Source organism: Diadema setosum, chromosome 7 (genome assembly GCF_964275005.1).
Source record: "Diadema setosum chromosome 7, eeDiaSeto1, whole genome shotgun sequence".
Classification (NCBI taxonomy): domain Eukaryota; kingdom Metazoa; phylum Echinodermata; class Echinoidea; order Diadematoida; family Diadematidae; genus Diadema; species Diadema setosum.
Window position 1 is genome coordinate 18,178,362 of NC_092691.1, and position 22,055 is coordinate 18,200,416.

At 35.3% G+C, this 22,055-nt stretch overlaps 1 protein-coding gene across 2 annotated transcripts in view; it reads right to left on the bottom strand.

Moving 5' to 3' along the window:
• The window catches only part of LOC140230406 (small ribosomal subunit protein uS11m-like), a 114,850-nt gene that overhangs the window by 63,932 nt on the left and 28,863 nt on the right, over positions 1 to 22,055 (bottom strand). For both annotated transcript variants that reach the window (XM_072310553.1, XM_072310554.1), the window contains exon 2: positions 3,634 to 3,931. In XM_072310553.1, the coding sequence (XP_072166654.1) occupies positions 3,634 to 3,931 (298 nt within the window). The remainder of the gene's footprint in view (positions 1 to 3,633; positions 3,932 to 22,055) is intronic.

The following is a 22,055-nucleotide window of genomic DNA, read 5'->3' on the forward strand; positions in this document are numbered from 1 at the left end:
TTCGTCTACATTCCATACTTTGGGCCAAACAGTAATTCTGTTGTTGCTAAACTTCCGATAACTTTCCAAATCAAAATTTTGCTGCATTAGCCATTTCTCTCACTCTGTCTGATAATATGAGTCATAATAAAAAGCCTAAAATTATGTTGTAATGTCTGGTTTGACTTCAAGATGGTGCTGTTAGAGTTGTTCACAGCAACAACATTGAACAAGACAGCTACAGCTACATGTATGTTATACATTTATACTCTGACACACACAATATGAATACATATATTCATATGATTTCCTAAAGAGAATTTTAATGAGAAGAAAGGAAAGATGCCATACAATATCTGTTTGAAACTTGTTTACTAATGAAATCAATCATGGACATATACATATCTATGTATATGTCTAATCATTAAGGCAAGTTTAGCCATTTTCTTACTGAAGTAATATGAGGCAGCTCATTATTGCACAGCTTAGGCAGCTTATTATTGCACAGCTTTGCCAGAAAAAATAAAAAGAGGGTAGGTACATTAGAGTCACTGCATAAAAAATGAGTGAATCCAATTTTCCCCACTTACCCAAATCATTCATATGTTACATTTATGAGGACATTTCTTCCACAAAATCATGTCATTCGAATGAAAACCAGAGAATTAAAAACGAAAAGTCAACATTTTTGCAAATCCATTGAATAAATTATGACATCATGTCCTTTCAAACTGCATGGCTGATTGGTATGCCATCCGGTATATTTCCCCATGACCAACAAGAAATAAATATTAAAAAACCCAGAATTATTAATCCATTCTTCTTCTTTTTTTTTTATGGGGGGGGGGGAGAGGAGAGTGGCATATAATTGTGGGTTTATCTTTGTAGGATATAAGTAAGATCACTGTTTAACACATTTCTCAACAGTCACACTTCCTCATCTAAAATTTCTGTGCCACGATCTTCTTTAAAAGATAATGAAGAAAAAAGAGTCCAGTAAACCAGTATACTCCAAGACAGAGTACACAGAAGTTAGTTTGTTTTTTTTCAAATTCACAAAATTTGTTGACTATCCCCCCCCCCCATTTCTGATCACAAAATGGGACAAAATATGTGTTCTTTCAAGTGCTGTAGATGTTGTTCTTCAAAAGCATGACATCAGCCACATAAATTATTATCCTATTCAATCAAGTAGTTCATTAATAATGTGACTGAAAAAAAAAAATATGCATCTGGTGACACTTTGTGGCAGAGGAAGAAAAAAACACCTCACCCTATACTTTCCAAACTGAAATTAGTAATGCATCCAAACATTCTGTTCATACATTTCAATTTGGAGGGGAAAGAAAAACCATTAAAATACTGTGGAAAGAACAAGCCTAGGTCTTTGAATACATTATACTCAGCCAAATACCATATGAATATCTGTTAAACTGATCCTTTACAAGAGACAAAGTAGAGTAGGACATCCTCGATGCATAAAAATGAGGAAAAAACACACTAGTGACTGGCTTTTGATCTAAGCAACCCAGTTCCGATAAGCTTGAATTATTTGGGTTATGCTACCTTGAAGAGATAGCCTTCTTGTTTCTTATCTCACAGTGATAAGACAGCAGTAAATCTTGACATTCTTCTTATTTTCCGTCACAATTCTTTCTTTTTTTCTTGACTGGCTCTCCCTCTATCTTTCTCCGATTCTTTCTATCTTCTTTTACCTACATCTTTCATAAACTGGAGAAAAACTAGTGATCAAACCAGTGACTTGTCTGATTCCATTGATAGTTTACAGATGAAAATCATTTTTCTTCCTTTGATTACATTTTTATATCTTTTCACCACATTAACATTTATCTGAGCTAACAACCCATCATTATTCAACAAAGCAAACATCATAATTACTGTAAGAGGAATCATGCTGAGCCTTAGGGGACTGAGAAGCTATTAACCCGTTGAGGACGAGTCCCGAGTATACTCGGGCAGGTGTCTATGGGAAATGCATGTTGTGGCAAAATCAGTCCGTCCTCAACGGGTTAATTGCATCATTCAGACCATACTACCCACACAATCACTGTATCTTTTGAATCATCTTTTACTCCCAATATTATTCGTTTTGGATCTCTTATTCAATTTCCAAGATGAGCCATTTGTAATATGTCAATATTTGGTTGGGATTGATCTGATCAGAAGTTTCCCCTGCAAGGAAACTAGTGTGCAATGCAAAACTGCTATCAGACAGTGAATCTGCCCACATGGTAGAATTGTGTAAATGCCTTTGAGCCGATCATTTCATATTGGATGTAAACCTTAGCAAAGCAGTTTACTTTTAGCATGCCACAGCACCTGAAATTGCCTACATTACGTATATCACTTCTGTTTGCAATATCTATATTTACAACTGAGCAACCTATCAACCTGTTGAAGACTAGTCCCAAGTATACTCAAGCAGATAGCAAATGGGAAATATGCGTCATAGCAAATCAGCTCATCAGAGGGTTAAGGGGAATAAATCATACTGTAGAATACGTAACAAGAAAGATTGTGTGTTACATGGTAAAATTTTGCCAACTCTTTATTACTGAATACTAGCATTAAGGGTTCTTTTTTTTTAATTGGGAAACACATTACAGTACATTATATGCTGTCCTACTGATTTTTAACAATCAGTCTATGGTAAGAATACATATAGTGTTTTATTGCTTCAAAGAATCTATGCCATCCTAAATGTATAGATTTGCCAGGGCTGCCACCATTCATATATATGGAAATCTAGACGGTTCCAAGAACCATCTGGGATTTATATACTAGTGTGTAAAATGAATTGCAAAAAAGGGCAAATTAACCCCAAATTAGGGAGGCTTTTCAACTCTTTGGACAGAACACAAACAAAAAGAACATCTAGCCAAACATACTTGTTTATAAACACTTGGCTCAAAACCACAAAAATAGGACAAATAAATGCCCTCTTTTCTACACAGTTTACAAAGACTGAGCTCTAAGCTTTGGAGTGGTATAACTTGTCAAAGTTGATCCATCCTAACTTATTCAAAAAGTGATTTAAATAGAGAAAGTTAGGTTTAGTTAGATCTAGAGGCTGAAAAACACTTCAAGTATTGGGAAAAGTACTGAATCCTACTTTGTACTGAATGTCCTGTTTTGGAAATTTCATTCAAACAACAGACGTCTCTCACATATTCATCTAATAACAACAAATAAGTGTATGTCTATCATTGCTATCTTTGATTAAGAGTGTCAATCTGTCATCCATATTGTGTCATTTTATTTCATATTTCACTCAAAGCTAGTGTGGAATGATAATCTCTGTGATGCTACAAGGTATATTACACTGTGAACAGTGTATTACTGGAAAGAGCCATGGGAGAGTTCCAAAACTATCTAGTGAAGATATGAAGTCGTAAGAGAGGATAGTGCCAGGTTCAAATCAACAATGCTAGCAAAAATGTCTTCTCCATCATCTTTTTCTCCATTTTCTTTGAGATATAAAGCTGGCATGTGTACTAAAGATGACAGACAAAGAAAATCCAAGCATATATAGGATGTATCAAAGGTCTATCAAAAACAAAAATACAGCATAATACTAAACTAAATTGTTTGATAAATTTTTAGTGAACATTGCTGATGGGAAAGAAGTCTTACGGATCAAAGGAGTTTTCAAAGGCTTCCTCCTCTGCTCTGGTATCCTCTCCAGCATCATCTGTTGCCGTGGAGACACCTAGAGTTTCAGTGGTGGATGTTTCCACTGATGTGGTATCTTCTTGCTGCAACCTCGGTCCGCCTGCATGCAAACCCTGGCTCAGTAAAAGGCTGCATGCTGGCTGAATGGGAGAGCCGCACGTAGGAGGCATCCGATTGTGGAGCAAAGATTGACGATGACGCTGATGGAGGTGGGAGGATGATGAGAGGCATCGCCGTAGCAACACCCTCGCAATCATTCCTGATGCAAGAGAGCAAAAACTGAATGTCAAGTGAAGCAATACAGAGAAACCTTTGATACTTTCTGAAATGCTTTTCTATGCAAAAGATAAAATAAAATAAATAAAATAAAAATAGAATAGAAAATAGCTTGACATTTTCATGAGCACCAACAATTTCATTGTCATATTTCATCCCATGATTGAATTGGCTTAATTTCCATATAGCAGTTTGGCACAATCAAGAGACATACGACATATTACATATCTGATCTCAGCTGGTGCTATATGACTCATCAATCTGTTTCTCAGAAAAGACAGATACTCATTGAGCTATAAGTAGCACAAAGTGGAATACTGACAATGAATAGAAAGATAACACAAGAAAAATTAAGGTGTTTCATAACAGAAGACATTATTCTATAATATACACATTGATTACATTTTTTGCACAAAGCAAACCATGTGGTACTGAACTGTATATCATGTTTTGTGTAAAAAGCATGATTAGAATTCAAAGCGGCATAATACATATGATGCATATGTTGCTAAAATTAAAATACCAGTGTTTATGTAGGCTCCACTTTCAGGTTTGGCAATTTCTTAGAACCAACTGAGCCAGGAGAAAATAGGAGGAATGGTTCTCAAACACATTTAACAATGTTAAATCTGCTCCATAGTAGCAGTATATTTTCTGTCACTTATTCAGACAAGCAGAGTTTCAAGAATGATTCTTGTAAATCTAGCAGATGGAGAAGTGAGTAAAGGTATCTATCCTCCATTCCAAACCCTTGACCTGAATGCATGATTTGCTTCTATTATTCAGATTTCAAAAATGACTTATATACACATATTCTCTAGGTTGATAGAGGGGCTTATTTTATGGGCACATATAATGTACACAAAGAAAGTAAGTAGCCCTTCCAAAGAGCTGTTCTTAACATGCATGGAGTAAAAAAAAAAAAATAAAATAAAACTATGTTTAAATTTCTTCTCCATGGTAGAGAAAGACAGTGTGGTTATGGACAAAAGATACTACAAATGTCATTATCCTTGTTCCTGCTAGTGTGTCATCAAGAAAAATAGATTTAATCGTATTATTTGTTTTGGGGGGCTACATTGTAACTTTGATATCTAGAGCGCAGCACAATACTATAAAGTATATTATAAAACTTCCATTTTAACAGTGCATTCAAAGTAAATTAATTTAAACATTTCAGATCATTGAATTGTTCTTGGAGACCTCTCTCTCTCTCTCTCTCTCTCTCTCACTTCTACAATGTGAGTGAAAAATAGATTCAGTCCCTGAGGAATTGTTGCTTGACCCTTAAAACTAATGGCAAATTTGACCTATTTAAAGTGACCCACAAATACTCTGGCCTTAGTCTGTGGTTGACCTTCCTTTGAAGAGGGAGAGAGAAAGAAAGAGAGAAACCTAACACGCTTGGGTTCTTATAATCCCCACCCCAATCCCCATGCAAAGTGTATCTGCACTAAAACTAGATCATTTCACGTTTATTCCCAAAACGCAATAGGACATATCCTAGTTACTTTCTTTTCCAGCAGCAATTTATCTATGAAGGGGATGGGCTGTGGGGAAGTACATTTGTGATTCTTTTAAGTATAATTCTACACCATATTAGTTGATTAGTCTTGAATAGATAGAGTAAGAGCAGTTCAACAGAATGGTACATGTTTCATTTTCAAACATGACAGTGAATTGGACTTTAACAAAGTCATAAACTTTGCGTTCTCTTGGATGCAAATCTCTTCCTGCTTGCCCCCTTAAGCCCCAGTAACACAGTCTTTTAAAGTGAGTTACGTCCACCATACTTGTGCAGACTTACACAAGCCACCATAACTAAATGTGGACGCAGACCATCCAGGAAAATTTTTACTTTTGGAGAGGGGTCCGTGGGTGTTTGCCAGAAAAAAAGAAAAATGACCCTTTTAGATGCAACACTGGATGCAAATCATTATGTGACTGGGGCATTACACCCAACTCAAGCTGAACATGGTACTGGATTAGTCTAGATGGCACATCAGTTATCCGTAAGAAGGAATGTGATATTGAGCTGACATGATAACTTTAGATTTTCCAGCACTCTTGGATTTTTTCCACCCACGTCAGTCTATGGAATCCTACAGAAAGAAATTGTGTTTAAATTACAAAAAGAAAAAAATATAATACATCTATCTAAAAATAGTTCATGGCTGGTATTCTCACAGGTTTGACCATTTGGGGATATTTTTAAACCAAATAATATATCATAAAAACCAAAACACACAAACTGTAAATGTGTCAAATGCAGCACACATGAGTTTACAATGGAGTTGCTGTTCAGTGAAATACTGCCATCTAGCAGAAATGCATTAAGTTTTGTACATTTGTTCAATTTCTCCCACATTTTATGCCTCAAATAATTTCTTTCCTCTTTTCTACTCTGTAGGACCTGCATCAAGCTTTTAAAAAAAAAAGAAATAGAAAAAGTCAGCAACTTGTTTGTCAAGATATGACCATCAATTTCAGCAAAATTAAGTAGATATTTGCCTGCAAGGATCTTGAATTAGGGAGAGAGGTAATGAATTGGTTTCAGAAAAAAACGCTGTATAGCCCGTGGGCACTCCACTGCTAGCGGGCCATGTAAATGGCAGAGCTGGAAGAAATTATGTCAACGCACTCCTCTACTTATGCATTTCTAGGGCACTACAAATGAAGAAGCCTGTGAGGTATTCTGTGGTTGTCATTAAAAGCACCTCCTTATTGTTTTTGTTTGATGGATTCTTATACAAAAAAACAACAAAAACAGGTATCTGCTTATAGGAACATATCAGACAAATAGAGGAATTCTTAAATATGTGGGTAAAGCAGTAAGATACCTGCCAAGACTGTGATTACTCATGTAGTATTGGTCTTCTTTATTACATATCACGCAAAGAATTAGGTCCTGACGTTAACTCGGGTTTAATACAACATACAAGTAACATCACATGTTTCAACATGATGTACTGTCATGGCTACAAGAAACTTTGATAACTTTGAAAGGAACAGTATGACATAAACACTAAGGAAAGCAGCTATTTTAATATCAGTGAGTAATAGCACACAGCTAGGTAGATAGAGAATAATTCATGCTATGTGTGTATATATGATAAATCAAACATGGTAATTGTTGATGTCATTTAGTGTTCATGGTTAGCATCAATGTCAGACAGAGGACAAACTAAAAAGTATCCCTATAAAAATTTCCTTATCAACAATATATTCTTTGCTCTCACCCAATCTCTTCCATCTGCCTACATCATTTGACTTCTTTCTTGAAGCGCTTTTGTAGTCAGTCTTTGCAAACCTATCTACATTTTAATCTCCCTTCTGTGAGTTTAAGAGCACCTGATCCACCTAGGAGATAAAGGCTGTCTCCTCTCAGATAGCTATATAGCCATTCCTGGATGACCCCATTCATGGCCAGTTGCCAAGGAGATATTTCAGAAGAGGGGGATATGTGGGGTTAATTTCAGACAATCTTATGTTGTTTTTGTCCCTCCAGCAAAACCAGAATGGTTTCATCTCCTTCGCAGAAATAACAAACATGACAGGTATTAGGCTCTTAACGTCTGTCAAACCCAATTATCAGCCAGAAGGGTGGCAGAAAAATAAACGAAAGGGAAAAAAAACCAGAGAAGAAAATGGATTCATTTACTCAAATCATAGCTATTGGCAAAAGGCAATGAAAGTTAGTTCATAGAATCTGTAAAAACAAAACAAAAAAACCACCAATTTTATTGTCATCATTATCCTCATCATCACCATCACCATCATAATTGACACTATCATAATCATAATAATAATAATAATAATAATAATAATAATAATAATAATAATAATAATAATAATAATAATAATAATAATAATAATAATAATAATAATAAATAATAACAATAATAATATAATATAATCATCATCATCATCATCACCATCATCAGCATCATCATAACAATATCATAAGGTTTTTCTGCTTGATTTATCATTATCCTGTAACTTCTGTCTTCATACATATTTTGTGTTTTCAATTCCAAGTTTTTAGCATTACTATCACCTTTAAATATATATTACCACTTACATGAACTTATGTCAAGTAACATATCAACTTTTCATAAATCTCTCTAAAATTTTTCTTGGTTTTTCTTATTACAGAGCCCTTTGAATGAAACTGTGACAAGAAAAAAATGGTGAAGACATAGTGTCAGTCTACTCATGCCATTTTAGAGTAGAGTCTTACAAATCTACTGGCAGAATTTACCCTCTGCTCTGAAAAGACAACCAAAGAAACAATACACTACCCCTTTCTGCATAGCAGCATGTCTCAAAATATCATCCACGAGTATGGACAGTTAATGCAAATTTATGCAGGACTATTTCATGATATCATCCTATAGAAAATTACACCACATAATCAGAGACAATAAATACACATAATTACAAAGGAAAATCTTGCAAGTGCACCTTTATTTGCTCTATAAATGCAAATAGAGGACCAAAACCTCCACAAATATTTGAATTCCTCCATCAGAATACAAACTTCTAAAGGAGTGCCTATTGCAAAGTGACTTAATTAATGAAGTATAAGTTCTGCAAAATAGAGTGATGTACTAGTTACATAACATTCAACAAAATCAAATAAAAGTTATATCCCTCTTAACCCCACCCTCTTTTTAAAAAAGAAAAAAAAAAAAACACTTTACAATTATTTACAGTAAATGTATTGAGCACAAGTCAATGTTTAATTTGTCAGCCTGAATTTGCCTTCCCTCATATCAATCCATGCAGTGATACACAGTATGTCCAAAAAAAAAATTACAACGGGGCCCTCCGCAATGATATCTTTAAAAATAGTGAATCAATCTAAATACAAATTCAGGGTATGAAACTATAACTCATTGCCCACATCTTACAGAAAACCCCATTCGATTTGCTTCAGTGGTCAAAGAGAAATACGGAATTTTGTAGAGGATGTCGGGAATCTCTTCTGTCCAAGTTCTGTCTATTGTTCACACACAAGATCATCGAAATGCTAAACTCGGAAGAATCTGATTCATGACATGCTTTACAACAATCCACATTTCTCTGTGACCGCTTAACCAAATCGAATGGGGATTTCTGCAAAATAGAGCTAAAATGTTATATTTCAAGACCCTGAAGTAGCATTTGAAAAATTTAATCATATTGGGCATTATCAATGCGAAAATCCTATTGTAATTTTTTTGGGGACATACTGCAGTAAGTCGCCCCAAAAATTACAATAAGATTTTCGAATTGAAACACCTGTTATGATCAACCTGTGTACGTGCTACTTCAGAGTCTTAAGGTATAACATCTTAATTTTGCAGAAAACCCCATTCAATTTGGTTAAGCGGTCACAGAGAAATGTGGATTGTTGTAAAGCATGTCATGAATCGGATTCTTCCGAGTTTAGCATTTCGATGATCTTGTGTGTGAACAATAGACAGAACTTGGACAGAAGAGATTCCCGATATCCTCTACAAAATTCCGTATTTCTCTTTGACCACTGAAGCAAATCGAATGGGGTTTTCTATAAGATGTGGGCAATGAGTTATAGTCTCATACCCTGAATCTTTATTAAGATTCGTTCACTATTTTTAAAGATATCATTGCGGAAGGCTGCAATGTAATTTTTTTTGGGACATACTGTACATTGTTACATACATCTTCTTTACATTAATTGACATTATGCAGTTATATAAGTTTGTAAACAAACAAAAAACAATGTAATATATCAAATGTAGGAGTGTTGTTGCTACAAACCCAAGCTTCAACCACTAATTAAATAAAGAGCCTGGAATTGTATACTTTATATGAACTGGTCTCTTGGTCATTTCTTTGGAGCGTCAAGAAAACGTTTAATACCAATGTAACACCGATTACGCCATCGAAGAACATCAACACTAAAATAAAGGTGTTACACAACAAACAAACAAACAAACATTTTCATGACTCCTTCAGTTAGCAAATATCTGACTGATGGAAATCTTTTATAATTTGTGCCCACACACTGACATGCTGAATAATCTATGGTGTTTTGCTACCAAAGCAACAAATTCTATTAGAATTCTGATTGGATGATGTCATTAACTCTCTGAGAGGTCAAATTGAGCAATGTCATAGCATCATGAGCACTACATTGTCAAGTCTGGAAAAATAATATGAAGAAGTTGGGTCAAAAAGTATCTTTTTCATGTTATCGAACAATTTTAGGAATTATTGAAACAAGTGAATTATAGTCTGCAGCAGGCACATTTTCAGTAGTATTTTCATGAAGCAGATTTCTCTTAACTTCTTGATATATTGGTTTGCTGTGATGTAAAATTGGTAATATTCAGTTTAAACATGGGTGAAGATCTGGATTTTGAAAATTTGGGTGCTTCAAAAACTAAATCACTACATCAAATTTGTTGATATTGACAATATACAACTAGCACACATCAGCCATGATAATGATATTTGTTTTCCATCTATACATAATGTATTCATATTTCCTTTTATAATTGCAACAAATGGATGAGTTACACAGGTATGTGTTAAACATTTACATCATGCACATTGATGCATTGATGAATTAAAGGATAACAAAATCAAATCAATATCATTGAAAATTAGGCCACAGAACCGGCTTCAAATTGGGAACAAAATTCACTCGATACTGTGTACAGGTTGATATTCCAGCAGACCTTTAATTTATGTACATTGTATAGTTGATATTTCATACCCCTAGGATAACCACCAGCCGCAGAAGCCCTGCCCTGTATAATAGATCATCAATCATGGAGTACTGTTGCTAGCCCAAGGAGGGTGGGAGGAGGGGGGGGGGGGGCTTTCATAATTCAAAATTTTACTATAAGTGACCTTGTGGAAATGAGCCTGCTACAAAGACTGAAATAGCAACCCACAAAAACCGCAAGGAAGTTGGTAGACATTTCCATCATTCCACAACTCATTATGGGAGAAATATTGGAGGGAAACAGAGTGTTCTCTCATCTTGAGGGTTTGTTGAGAACAGAGAGGCCCGGCTACGAGTGTTTAGTGTGCGGTAAGCCTGTGACAGAGTAGGCTCGACTTTTTCCCCTTCCTTCATGCAGAGTGGAATGCCCGAGAAAACACAGAGGAAGTCTTTAGTTATTCACGCTTCCACAGAAATATCTAAAACGGTAAAATAGCAACTGAAAATGGGAGGGGGGGGGGGAGTTTCACACTTTATTGTGCCATGCAGAGGTCTACTTTGCCCCTATTATTTAATCACAGTGCACAACCTTGGATTACACACAAGATTAGGTACAAAAGCTGAGTGAAATAAATGAATGGACATATGTTATTTGGAGTAACAAGAGAGGAAATACAGGTAATTATAAGATTTTGGAATGGCTCTTTGTGGTAATGTGGAGGATTCTAATTTCATAACATAATGCAAGCAAGCACATGCAGAATCTTCTGTTATGGTGTATATACGTACAAGGAAACAACAATGGAGTTGCATTGGGAGACCCTCAACTTCCATTTTGAGCCAGTACGAGAAAGGTCAAGCACGCTGACCTCTCATACTATGGCATTCATACATAACCAAGTGTAACATACAAAACCTCCCTGTCTCTCTCTTTCTCTTTCTTTTTCTATCACACACACACACACATTATGGCTGACACACGACATCAAACCTTCCCTTGTATTTCTAGTATCTCTCTTTTTTAATTCTTTCTCTCATCTATCTATCTATCACACACACACACAACCCACACACACTCATACATACAGAACACATGCTAAATGTAGACGAAAATTAAAAAAACACACAACAAAACCAACTGACATCTGCACGTAGAGAGAGGCAAACGCTTTCATGCTGAACGTGATCCACCCCACAAGAGATTGACCTAGTATTGCCAAATAAGCAATGAGCCCTCGACCAATCAGGGCCCACCAAATACCCGCCACAACCACACAAAGCTGGCCCACTGCCAAGGTTTGGGCGGGCGAGTGTCAAGAGTGTCGTGCGCAACAACAGAGGAAAGGCCCTGATGGCTACGCTGCAAAGGCTAGTTCAAGAACAGTGTAAACCTAGTCAGTACCGACAGAATGGTGGGAGGGTGCCGACTCAACTACAAGCTGCGTTTCCAGCAAAGCAACGCAAAGATAGATGTGCTGACGGCACCCCACCCCCAACAAACACTTTGTAGTCCGGAGAAAAGGGGCGCACTCACGGTTAGAATGTACTATACCCAGCGCGCGATGTCAGCGATGTCAACAATGAACGGATCTCTCACATACCTACTTCATGAAAACTTGGGAGATGCGTGCCCTATCAACACCTGCTTCTTTATCATACAACGAATACTCATCACTCAGGAGGAAAGGGGACCTAACCAAGAAATAAATCCCAAAATGTCTGTTTCTAAAAAGTTGTTCAGTTTTGTCTATCTGATAGTGGCAGTGTCTAAGCTATTTCTTTTTTTTTTTCTCATTTCATTTCATTTATTTTCATTTAATGAAACATCAATACATAAAAATGTGACATTAAGATGACAAGTATAATATGACAATGTGATAAAACAAAACAAACAAACAAACAAACAAACAAACAAACAAACAAACAAAAGTTATCAAGTGAAGGGATGAATGATAAGGCAATGGGCTTTATTTAAAACTAACCCCCAAAAGTAAATACCATGTTTTGTCTCTTCTTTCTTTAAACTATAACTGACAAAAAATTTAGCACACACAAGCACTCACATACTTATTACATACAAACATACACAAGCACATTTACAATATACATGAGATGCTATTTTCACTAACACACCCCTATCATGCAAATCTCATGGTATTTTAGAATGATATTAATTGATTACAGAATACCTTTCAAGTAAAATATACTTGAAAGCTTTCTTAAAACTTTTTACCATCTTACTACATTCAACATCAGAGTATATTGAATTCCAGATTTCAGGGCCTTTCATAACAAGCAACCATATACAAATACTGTAAAAGTGGATATTTTCGCGCGACTAATTTTTCGCGCTAGGCCGGGTCAGAAGAGTTTCGCGTGTTTTTAATTCCGCGGAATCAAAACATCACGCACAGGAACGTTTGGCAAGCAAAAATATTCGCGTGTTTTTATTTTCGCGCTAGTTTCTGGTTGCGCGAAATGCGCGAAAATTTCAACACCGCGAAAATTTCCACTTTTACAGTACCTGTTTACCTTCCCCCATCAAGATTGGTGAATTACATACATTGTTATCAAAAGGAAACAACAAATGCTTAGGACACATTTGTAGTAATGTAACTCCTGTCTGTATCACTGTATGGAAAATGAGATTAGGTTATGAATCATAAATACTCTATTTTACCATCAACTTAAAGATACTCAAGAATGGTTTAAACAGGCTAAGTGAGAAATAATATCTTCATCAATTACACACTACAACCAATCCTCATTATTGCTCAATATCTGTGTTTTTTGATAGTCTTCTGATTCCTGTTTTCCATGGAAAAAAAAAATATATATATATATTCTTACAATTCCTCACATTTTTTTTAGAACACAAGCTTGATAATAACACAGGCTATGAAACAAAAGGAAAACAGAGTAGCTCCATCTTACATGTTTGCAGCTCTAAGGACATGAGAACAAACAAAGAAACAGACCAAAAATAAATCCAACTAAGAACAATATTTTCATCATCAATAACTTTGCTACTTTGCTACTGACATAAATTGCATATTCAGGTTTATTTTCTTTCTTTCTTTTTTTTTTTTTTTTTTGGGGGGGGGATAAATTTAGATTAGACACCATAACACTGTTGATTGATGCAGAAAATAAAATCATGAGGACATGTTTCAGGGGGATGAGCTGTTTAGGTGGGAAAATTTGAAAAAGAAAAGTAATAGGTACATGAGTATTGTGAAAATTAAACTTGCGAGCATCTACTTTTCAGTTCACATTAGCTCACCGTCCAGAAGCACAATATGCACATTTGCTTCATAACCTAACAATAGTTTGGGTACATGTATGTACCGATCTTGCTCAAATAAATCATTCTGCCAGTTCCTCACTTGATGCATGAATTTACAGCTCATGGACATTTGCGAGCCTCACATGATCAACAAATGGGCAGCATATGTACACGATACACAAATTATGCAAGTCAAACAATGTAATGCATGTCACATGTACGAATTCGCTAATTTTCAAAAGCTGTAACTAATTTACGAATGGCTTAGTCCATTATCAAATTGGAAGATTACATTGTGTTTGTTATCAAATTTGCAAAACATGCATTTTTATTAAGGTAAGAGTTTGATTATTAGACAAAACTTGCCATCTGCAAAATTGCAAGTGTCATTTCATGCAACAGCTATGTCACGAATTATTGGCTTGTCAGTAAAACATCCTGAACAATATGCATGCAAGAGCATATACCTCCATGTTTGACACAAGAGTGAATTCAAAATCAACATGTCTTCAGACAACAAACACATCATTAAACTGAGCAGTCTCAATTAAAAATCATCTTTCTAGATTTTGCAATTGGCTAAATGTGATTTGAGAAAAATGATTCCAGTTTGTAAGTGTTTCTTGCTACATGTATTAACAAATATAGATTTAATGAAATGTGTTGCGACAAATGTTTACAAATTACTGAAGACAGAGTGTAAAAGGGCTGTTAATTGAAAGGTTTAAAAAATGCAAGAAAACTCATATATTTACTGGTGAATTTTAGGGTATACTTTTGCATCCATATTAGAAAAATCTAAGAATTACTTCTCAAACTTTGAAATCTTTCTTATGCCACTTTTCTCTTGAAGTATGAATGGCCCTTTATATGCACTCCAATGCATCCACCCCTACAAATGTATGAGTCTTCCTTTGTCTTTTGCCTAAAATATCACTCTATTAAAAACAAAGCAAAACAAAGAACAACCACACAGACATAACCAGGATGCTGACACCAAATTTTAAATAAGCTATACAGGACACTCCGATTTTGATAAATACATATTGAATATTCTTACCTTTTTCACCTACATTTTCTTTGGCCTCTAATAAATGACCAGTGGCTAATTAGCCGGCATTTTCGCTTTACTTATGGAATAGTCGAGAAGTCTAAATTTGGTAAGAGGGAACCTCATTATAATGGACACCTGGGATCAGGGAACTCTTCTCATTATGTCAGGCACATGTATCTCTTTATTTGAGGAAAATAAACAAAAGAATATTAAAAGAAATGGGAGCTGCAAAATTTGCTTATGATATATTAAGTACCTCACATCATCTGACCATGTTATAAAGAGGTTCCACTGAATATATCAATGTTATTCATGCAGACAAAATAGCAGGATGTTGACTGCTTTCCAAATACCAAGATTTTGTGTGCCCATTTCAATGGACAGAAATATCCTGAGCACTAATTGGCAATCTAAAAATCATTATTGTTGACCAAATTGCACATGCCCGAAATCTACCGAAATGTGTTTGTGCACTGTTGTGATGTGTGTTTTGAATGATGTTATTAAAAAAAAAAAAAAAAAAATCTCAACATTGTTTACTCAGGTATTTTAATTAACACATCATCACACTGTAAATTATTGTGCTATTTCTCAAGTTATGACAACACTGAAATAATCCCATGATTTCTTGATATTTGGATTGTGATGTTGATTGCACTATTTAGTGAGATTTTTTTTTACGTCCACACTGGCAAAAATCTGAATATTTGGATCATAAGGCAAATCTTAAGATTTGCATCCTGCTAATTTGTGTCAGTGCGAATCCCACTATTGCCCTTTGGCTGAATGCAACCTGGTGTACCTTGTAGTAACTCCCGTGGGGGTCCACCTGATACCTCTAGAGAATTGGGCTAACTGTCATTGCTAATGAAATCTGGAGGTACCGTTGGAGCTTTCCTTCTATTTCATTGTGAAAAGGATTATATGTATATGGGCGTGGTATGTTTGTATGCTACAAAACATAACAAAACATGAGGCACATTCAAAATGCACACCTGATGATCCTCCTGTTTTAAAACAACAATAAAATGAATATGGATTTCTTTATCCAGGGTAGTCTCTTCAGTGGTGTTTCTGCTCTGTGAAAGCGCCCTACCACTTTTTTTTTTTTAATCATTTGTTTGTGTTTATTTTCTCCTGCAAATATATTCTTTGGCGTGTGGACAAAAGTACTTTGGTTACATTTCATATATGGCAGCAGCTGTTTCAGCAACTATTGTCCATGATGACAATTGCTGGAGGGCTTATTCGTAGAGCACTCGGCATCGTAATAATCGAACAAGTATCACTATATAATTCCCCCTCTTCACAGAGACATAAAATACAATGTGACTAATGGGGGTCCCCATACCTTTCTTCACCTCTTTGCCACACACATTAAAGCAAACTGGTTCAATGCCAAAATCCTCCTTTTTTTCCTTAAAAAATTTCTCTAGATTGCTAAAAGAGCAGTGGGGTATAGTGACTACAGCCATGTCTCACCCACATGACACACTGATGACAGCAGGACAAAAACTTTTATAGAATGTAAATAGAAATCTGTTGGATAATTGTTACTTGTACATTCGAGGCAGCTGCACAATGTGTAAGTATTAATCAAGCACATCATGATTATCAATCCTAAAAGGTCCACCTTGTGCCTGGGACATGGTTCATGATAAAGACAAATAAATAGATAAATAAATAAATAAAAACCCCAGCCCAGATGCTTGCATCTGTCTAAAAGCTTCACCAATAACATGTCTAGAAGAGCATGGGGTAACCTTCGAGTCTATCATTTCAGAGAACAGAGAACTAAAGGGACAAATATTGGAAGCATAAAATAAATGATTTTGTTAATCATTGACTCATACCTTCTCTCTCTCTTTCAGTACACCATATTTACAAAGCATGTTGAACTTTCATCAACTCACTCTTGTGGACATTTATCATTCTACTTCAAAGATCAATAATTGCTTTGAAGTTCAGTCAAAGGTATAGAGGCTTACTTGGATCATCAATGCATTGGAATATAATGTCACAATAAGAAAAAAAAAAGATAGAATGATAGGAAAAGTCTCCTTTGTTTCCAAGGTGATCCATATCAAGATTCCTGGATGGCTTGATTTTACCCTAAACTTTAAAGACTAATATAAACTTCATACATTTTTGTGTGTGTGTGTGTATCCCTTGATGGTGAGCTAAATGCTAAATTGTAACTACACCCCCAATCAGCCCCTCTGGACAAATACTATATTTTTACCAATAAAAGCCAAACAATTAACCACTTCTGCATAAAAATACATGCCACGTATCTTAAGAAATCTGATCAATTTCTTCCGCTATAAAATGTGAGATGAAATGCTAAATTTCATAATTCAATTTCTCCCAATCATATATTACGTCTGAAGGCCTGATCATGCGACCATTACTACAGTCATGAGCAAACTGTTAATGGGTGTATGGTATATTCTGCGATGCTCCTTCCAAATTTTGCAGGTTGACTGATATTTTGTGAAATTAAAAACTCCATAACTATTGCCTCTCGCAACACAAATGCTGTACTGTATAAACCATATATTTAGCAAGTTTTATTTCTCCTGAATCGGGACTTCCTGACAATTTCACGAGTGGTTAAATTCCCGATTGTGGAGTGCCATAATGAATTGAGAAATGTGCACGTACACATCACATCTCGGGATCAGAGTAAGTATTTTTGTACGATGAATTCGTGAAAAGTACCCGACTTGCTAAATTTGCAAAAATAAAAACCCCTTGAGATATATGGCATAGATTGCCTCTCATACCATAAATGCTACATGACCATCTCAGATGAGAAATCACTCACTTTTCTCCTAGCAAAGGAAAAACATTCATTCTAATTTCATCACTGCAGTTCTCCATTCTGAATTCAACCAATTGTGTAATTGTCATACTAATCCCAATTTTTGAAATACATGTATCATACTTGCAATAGAAGTATGTGGCATATACTCATAATCTCTCGTGGTGTAGTGATGGTAACCTTATCGTTTTGCTAATCATTTCATCAATATGTTGGGCCTTCGAATACATTTCACAAATAAATGGTGCTATATATACACTAAATGCTGTTCATCATTATCATCATCATCACCATCATCATCATCATTATCATTATCTATCACTTCCTTAATTTCATGGGGAGGGGGGATCTTTCTCCAGGGGTTAAATTGTCTTTTAAAGTAGTCGTAACAGTTCAGCTGACGCTGTAGCCGACACAGTCACACTTTTGATGAGCAAACCTTTGCAGCATCTCGATACTCCCAGATAAGCCTCCTGCAACATCCGGATCAATGACTAAGCATACTATCAAAGCATTTCACAATATGGATCGCATGTTGATGACATCAAGTAAACTCTCCTCAACTGTTCTTTGACTTCGAATGAGCAGCAATTCAGAAACGGAGCTCAAACAATGGAGGGGGCAAAAAGCAAGAGAGAACAATTATGCTACGCCTAATGTAGGCTCTGCTCCGTTACCCATGAGATAATTCTTTATTAGTTTTCTTTCTTACTTTCTGAATATATAGCGGTACTTCATTCACATTCTCATATTTACCAAACTTTTTCATAAAAAATGATCATAGTCTGCACAATAAACACACACACACACAGACATACACGTGTACACACATAAAAAATGCATAGAGAATACATTTGTCATGATACAAAATGTCTGTTCAGGCTTTGGAACACCATCAGGACACAAAGAAAAAGTATCAAGATTAAAAAGAATCAATATACAGTAATATATACAGAAAATAAATAAAGTGGAAAAATTCTGGTTCACTCACAAAAAAAAAGTTTCAAGACTTAAGAAAAAAATCAAGATTATGTCCAGAAAATACTTAAGGGGTCGAAATTCTGGTTATTTAGTCACACAAACACACAAACACACACGATCACACAATAAGTTCTAGATCAAGAAAAGCAAGATTACAACAAATGTATATTTATAACAGAACATATCTACAAAGGCAATATTCTGATTAACTAGTTACTAATAGATTCTATCCAAACAATATTAAACATAATCTTTATACTAGTCTCAAATACAAATTTCCATCCATATTTCTGATAACAATATACATGTAGTTGACATGCTATGACAGATTTTGCTTTAAAGACTGTCATAATAATTTGGAAATCCTCTTGATTAAGAAATTTGTATAATTCTTATATTGAGAATAAGATTGTACACTTCCTCACCATTTTGTTCAACAAAAATTTGTTAGGACTCATTATTTGTATTAAGCACAAAAAAGAGATTCATATCTGTAATGTCAGCTAAAGTCAGGTAGCTATAAACAACTGAATCAGTTCAAATCACAAATCCCAATTTCTAGTTTTATTAACATCTGAATCCACTGGGTTTGCAAAGCCATATTGGGGTTGATGTAAAGGGATGATATAGCTTTGGAAGGAATGGGACTTTGTGTTTCTCACCATTTTTGATTATCATTTCTTGAGATACAGTGTAAATGAAAAACTTCTTATAAAATATGAAATAGCATATAATGATAATAAAAGGTAGGACCTAGATTTTATTAGGATCACTTTGTTTTTTGTTTTTGTATATCTCAGTCTTTAAAAAATTAAAAGCTGAATTATGATCTCAACCAATACTATATGTGACCCGCTACAACAAAAGGATCCTAAAGTCGCTGACGGCTGAGCCGAGAAAATCGAGTTTGAAGTCATATCATCAAAATTGGTCAAAACAATCGGATTTCTGTTTTGGGCATAATTTTGTAGTCTAATGTTTTGTCCATCATCTGCCGAAATTTCGAAGCTAAATGATCAAAGGAAAGGCAAGAAATTAATGTTTTTCTGGGCCATGATTTTCCGACTTTCAATATAAGAGAAACGTGTACGAAGATTTGGATATAGCGCCGCAGTTAGACTCCGCCCCTAGCAACGAGGGAGTGATCTTATTGGTCAGCGCGTGGCATCCTGATTACCGATTGGTTGTGCGTAGACCGCTGGCGCAAAGCTTGACTGAACATGGCGGAAGTCGCTAGGAGCGTGCCTTCTATTGTCAAGTGGTGAAAACTATCTCGCCTCCCCATGACCATGATAGCATCGGAAGGACAACTTTGAAGGCGTTTTTCTCGAAACTCTGATTTCCTTAACCACATGACATGCGCTGATAAAATCATTGATATTTCCGCAACCGAGTACTTTTATGAGTTGTGCTATATATGAAATTAAAGTAGAAGAGTACGGGAATAATATCATGCCATTTTCAGAAAATTGTCCTCCCCCGACTTTTGGATCCTTTTGTTGTAGCGGGTCACATATATACTATCCCTTTAAAAGACTAACAAAATCCCAAAATGATTTTATCTGTCAGTTTTTCATCAGTGACTGTACAAGTTTCGAATTTGAACATGGTTCCAAAGCAAGACAAAACAAAACACTAAACTTTATGCAGCAGTAAGCACAATAAGCTCCTATTTACAATATGGATTTGATATTCTTATTCATATATATCATGTAGAATGAACCACTTTGAACTATCTCTGGATAGTTAATTTTATATGAGAAAAAGAAACAAAGGGAGACAGCTGCTTATAATTCGTTGACCTCTTGATTTTAGTCTTTTATAAGTAGTCATTATCATATCAGTTCTTTAGCAAATTATATCAAGAACATTCCAAGACAACACCTGATTTCACAAAGGATATGGAATATATGTTTCTGCAATGGTCTGTTTGTCATTCTTATACATGTGTATGTATACCTTATTGCTGTCATCTTACCTATATACTATTCTCTTATATCTCTAAATGGTTCGTGGTGGGGCATAGGATCCACAATATCAAGTCTACATGAAGATGAATGTACCATCAGACCAGTTGAACAAATACTGTACAAAAGCACTTTTTCTTTTTATATTTGATGCGTACGTTCGTGAATGTATGTATGTATGCATTTTTTTTTTTTTTTTTTTTTTTGGGGGGGGGGGTGTCAAAGTCAGTGTATGGTACGAATTTGAAATCTCAAGTGTTTGCTAACTGACCTGGGGGAGGGAAGTATTTTCCTTAGCTTTTATACTGATGTCTGAGAACACAGGATGTGTAGATATCAGCTATTGCATCTGACTATGAACATGAAGTTAAATGTGGGGCAAAGCCATAAAACTTTAAGACCATCACTTGCAACCAGCAGGCACGGATTTCCATGTATAGTGCCAAAGTCAATACCGTAGTCTTTCCCACAGACAGAATTTTGAGGGCCTGAAAAGAACTAACTTTCTAAGTTCATTCATTTGTTTGTTCACCAAGCATATAGTTCAATCTTATAGAATGCATTGAAAGTTATACTCTTATGCAGCAACATATTTTATAAATGAAGCAGGCTATATACTACATCTATGTATGTATATATTATGATAAGCATGATATACAGGATTATGTATATACATGATATACACACATTTAACAACGGATGGCTTCAAAATAATGAAAACCATGAATATGACAGATTATCTTTTTTTACAAAGAGATAATTTGGTGGTAAGATAGATTTGCTCACAGAGCCTCATCTTAAAATTGTATGACCATCAGCAACTCCATATTACCCTTTTTCCAATTACTTTTTTACCTTTTCTCCGATCATGGCACTGCATCCAAAAACACAACAACAAAAACATAGCAGCACAGTTTATGATACTCAGATGTTATCCATCATAGAAGACCTACAACCAAGTATATTGCACAAAAATTGTGTGACTGTGCAAGAAACCCTTGTTATTACTTACCTATGAAATGTGCAGGCTCACTTCCTACTAACTAAGAATATGCAACACCATCATGTGTACACTGAATAGTGCAGTGGATACTTCAGTTATTTTGTTGGAGAATAAAATAAAATAAAAAAGTAAAAGTTAAATAGGCTTGCATCTCTCAAGAATGAAGAGTTAGATTTGATCTCAATAAATGATTGAAATGGATGGTATATAGTATTGGTTGATGTGAGAATTCAGCTTTCAACTTTTTGCATGATACTTCAAAATCACATTGAATGTTAAAAAGCATACAATTCTA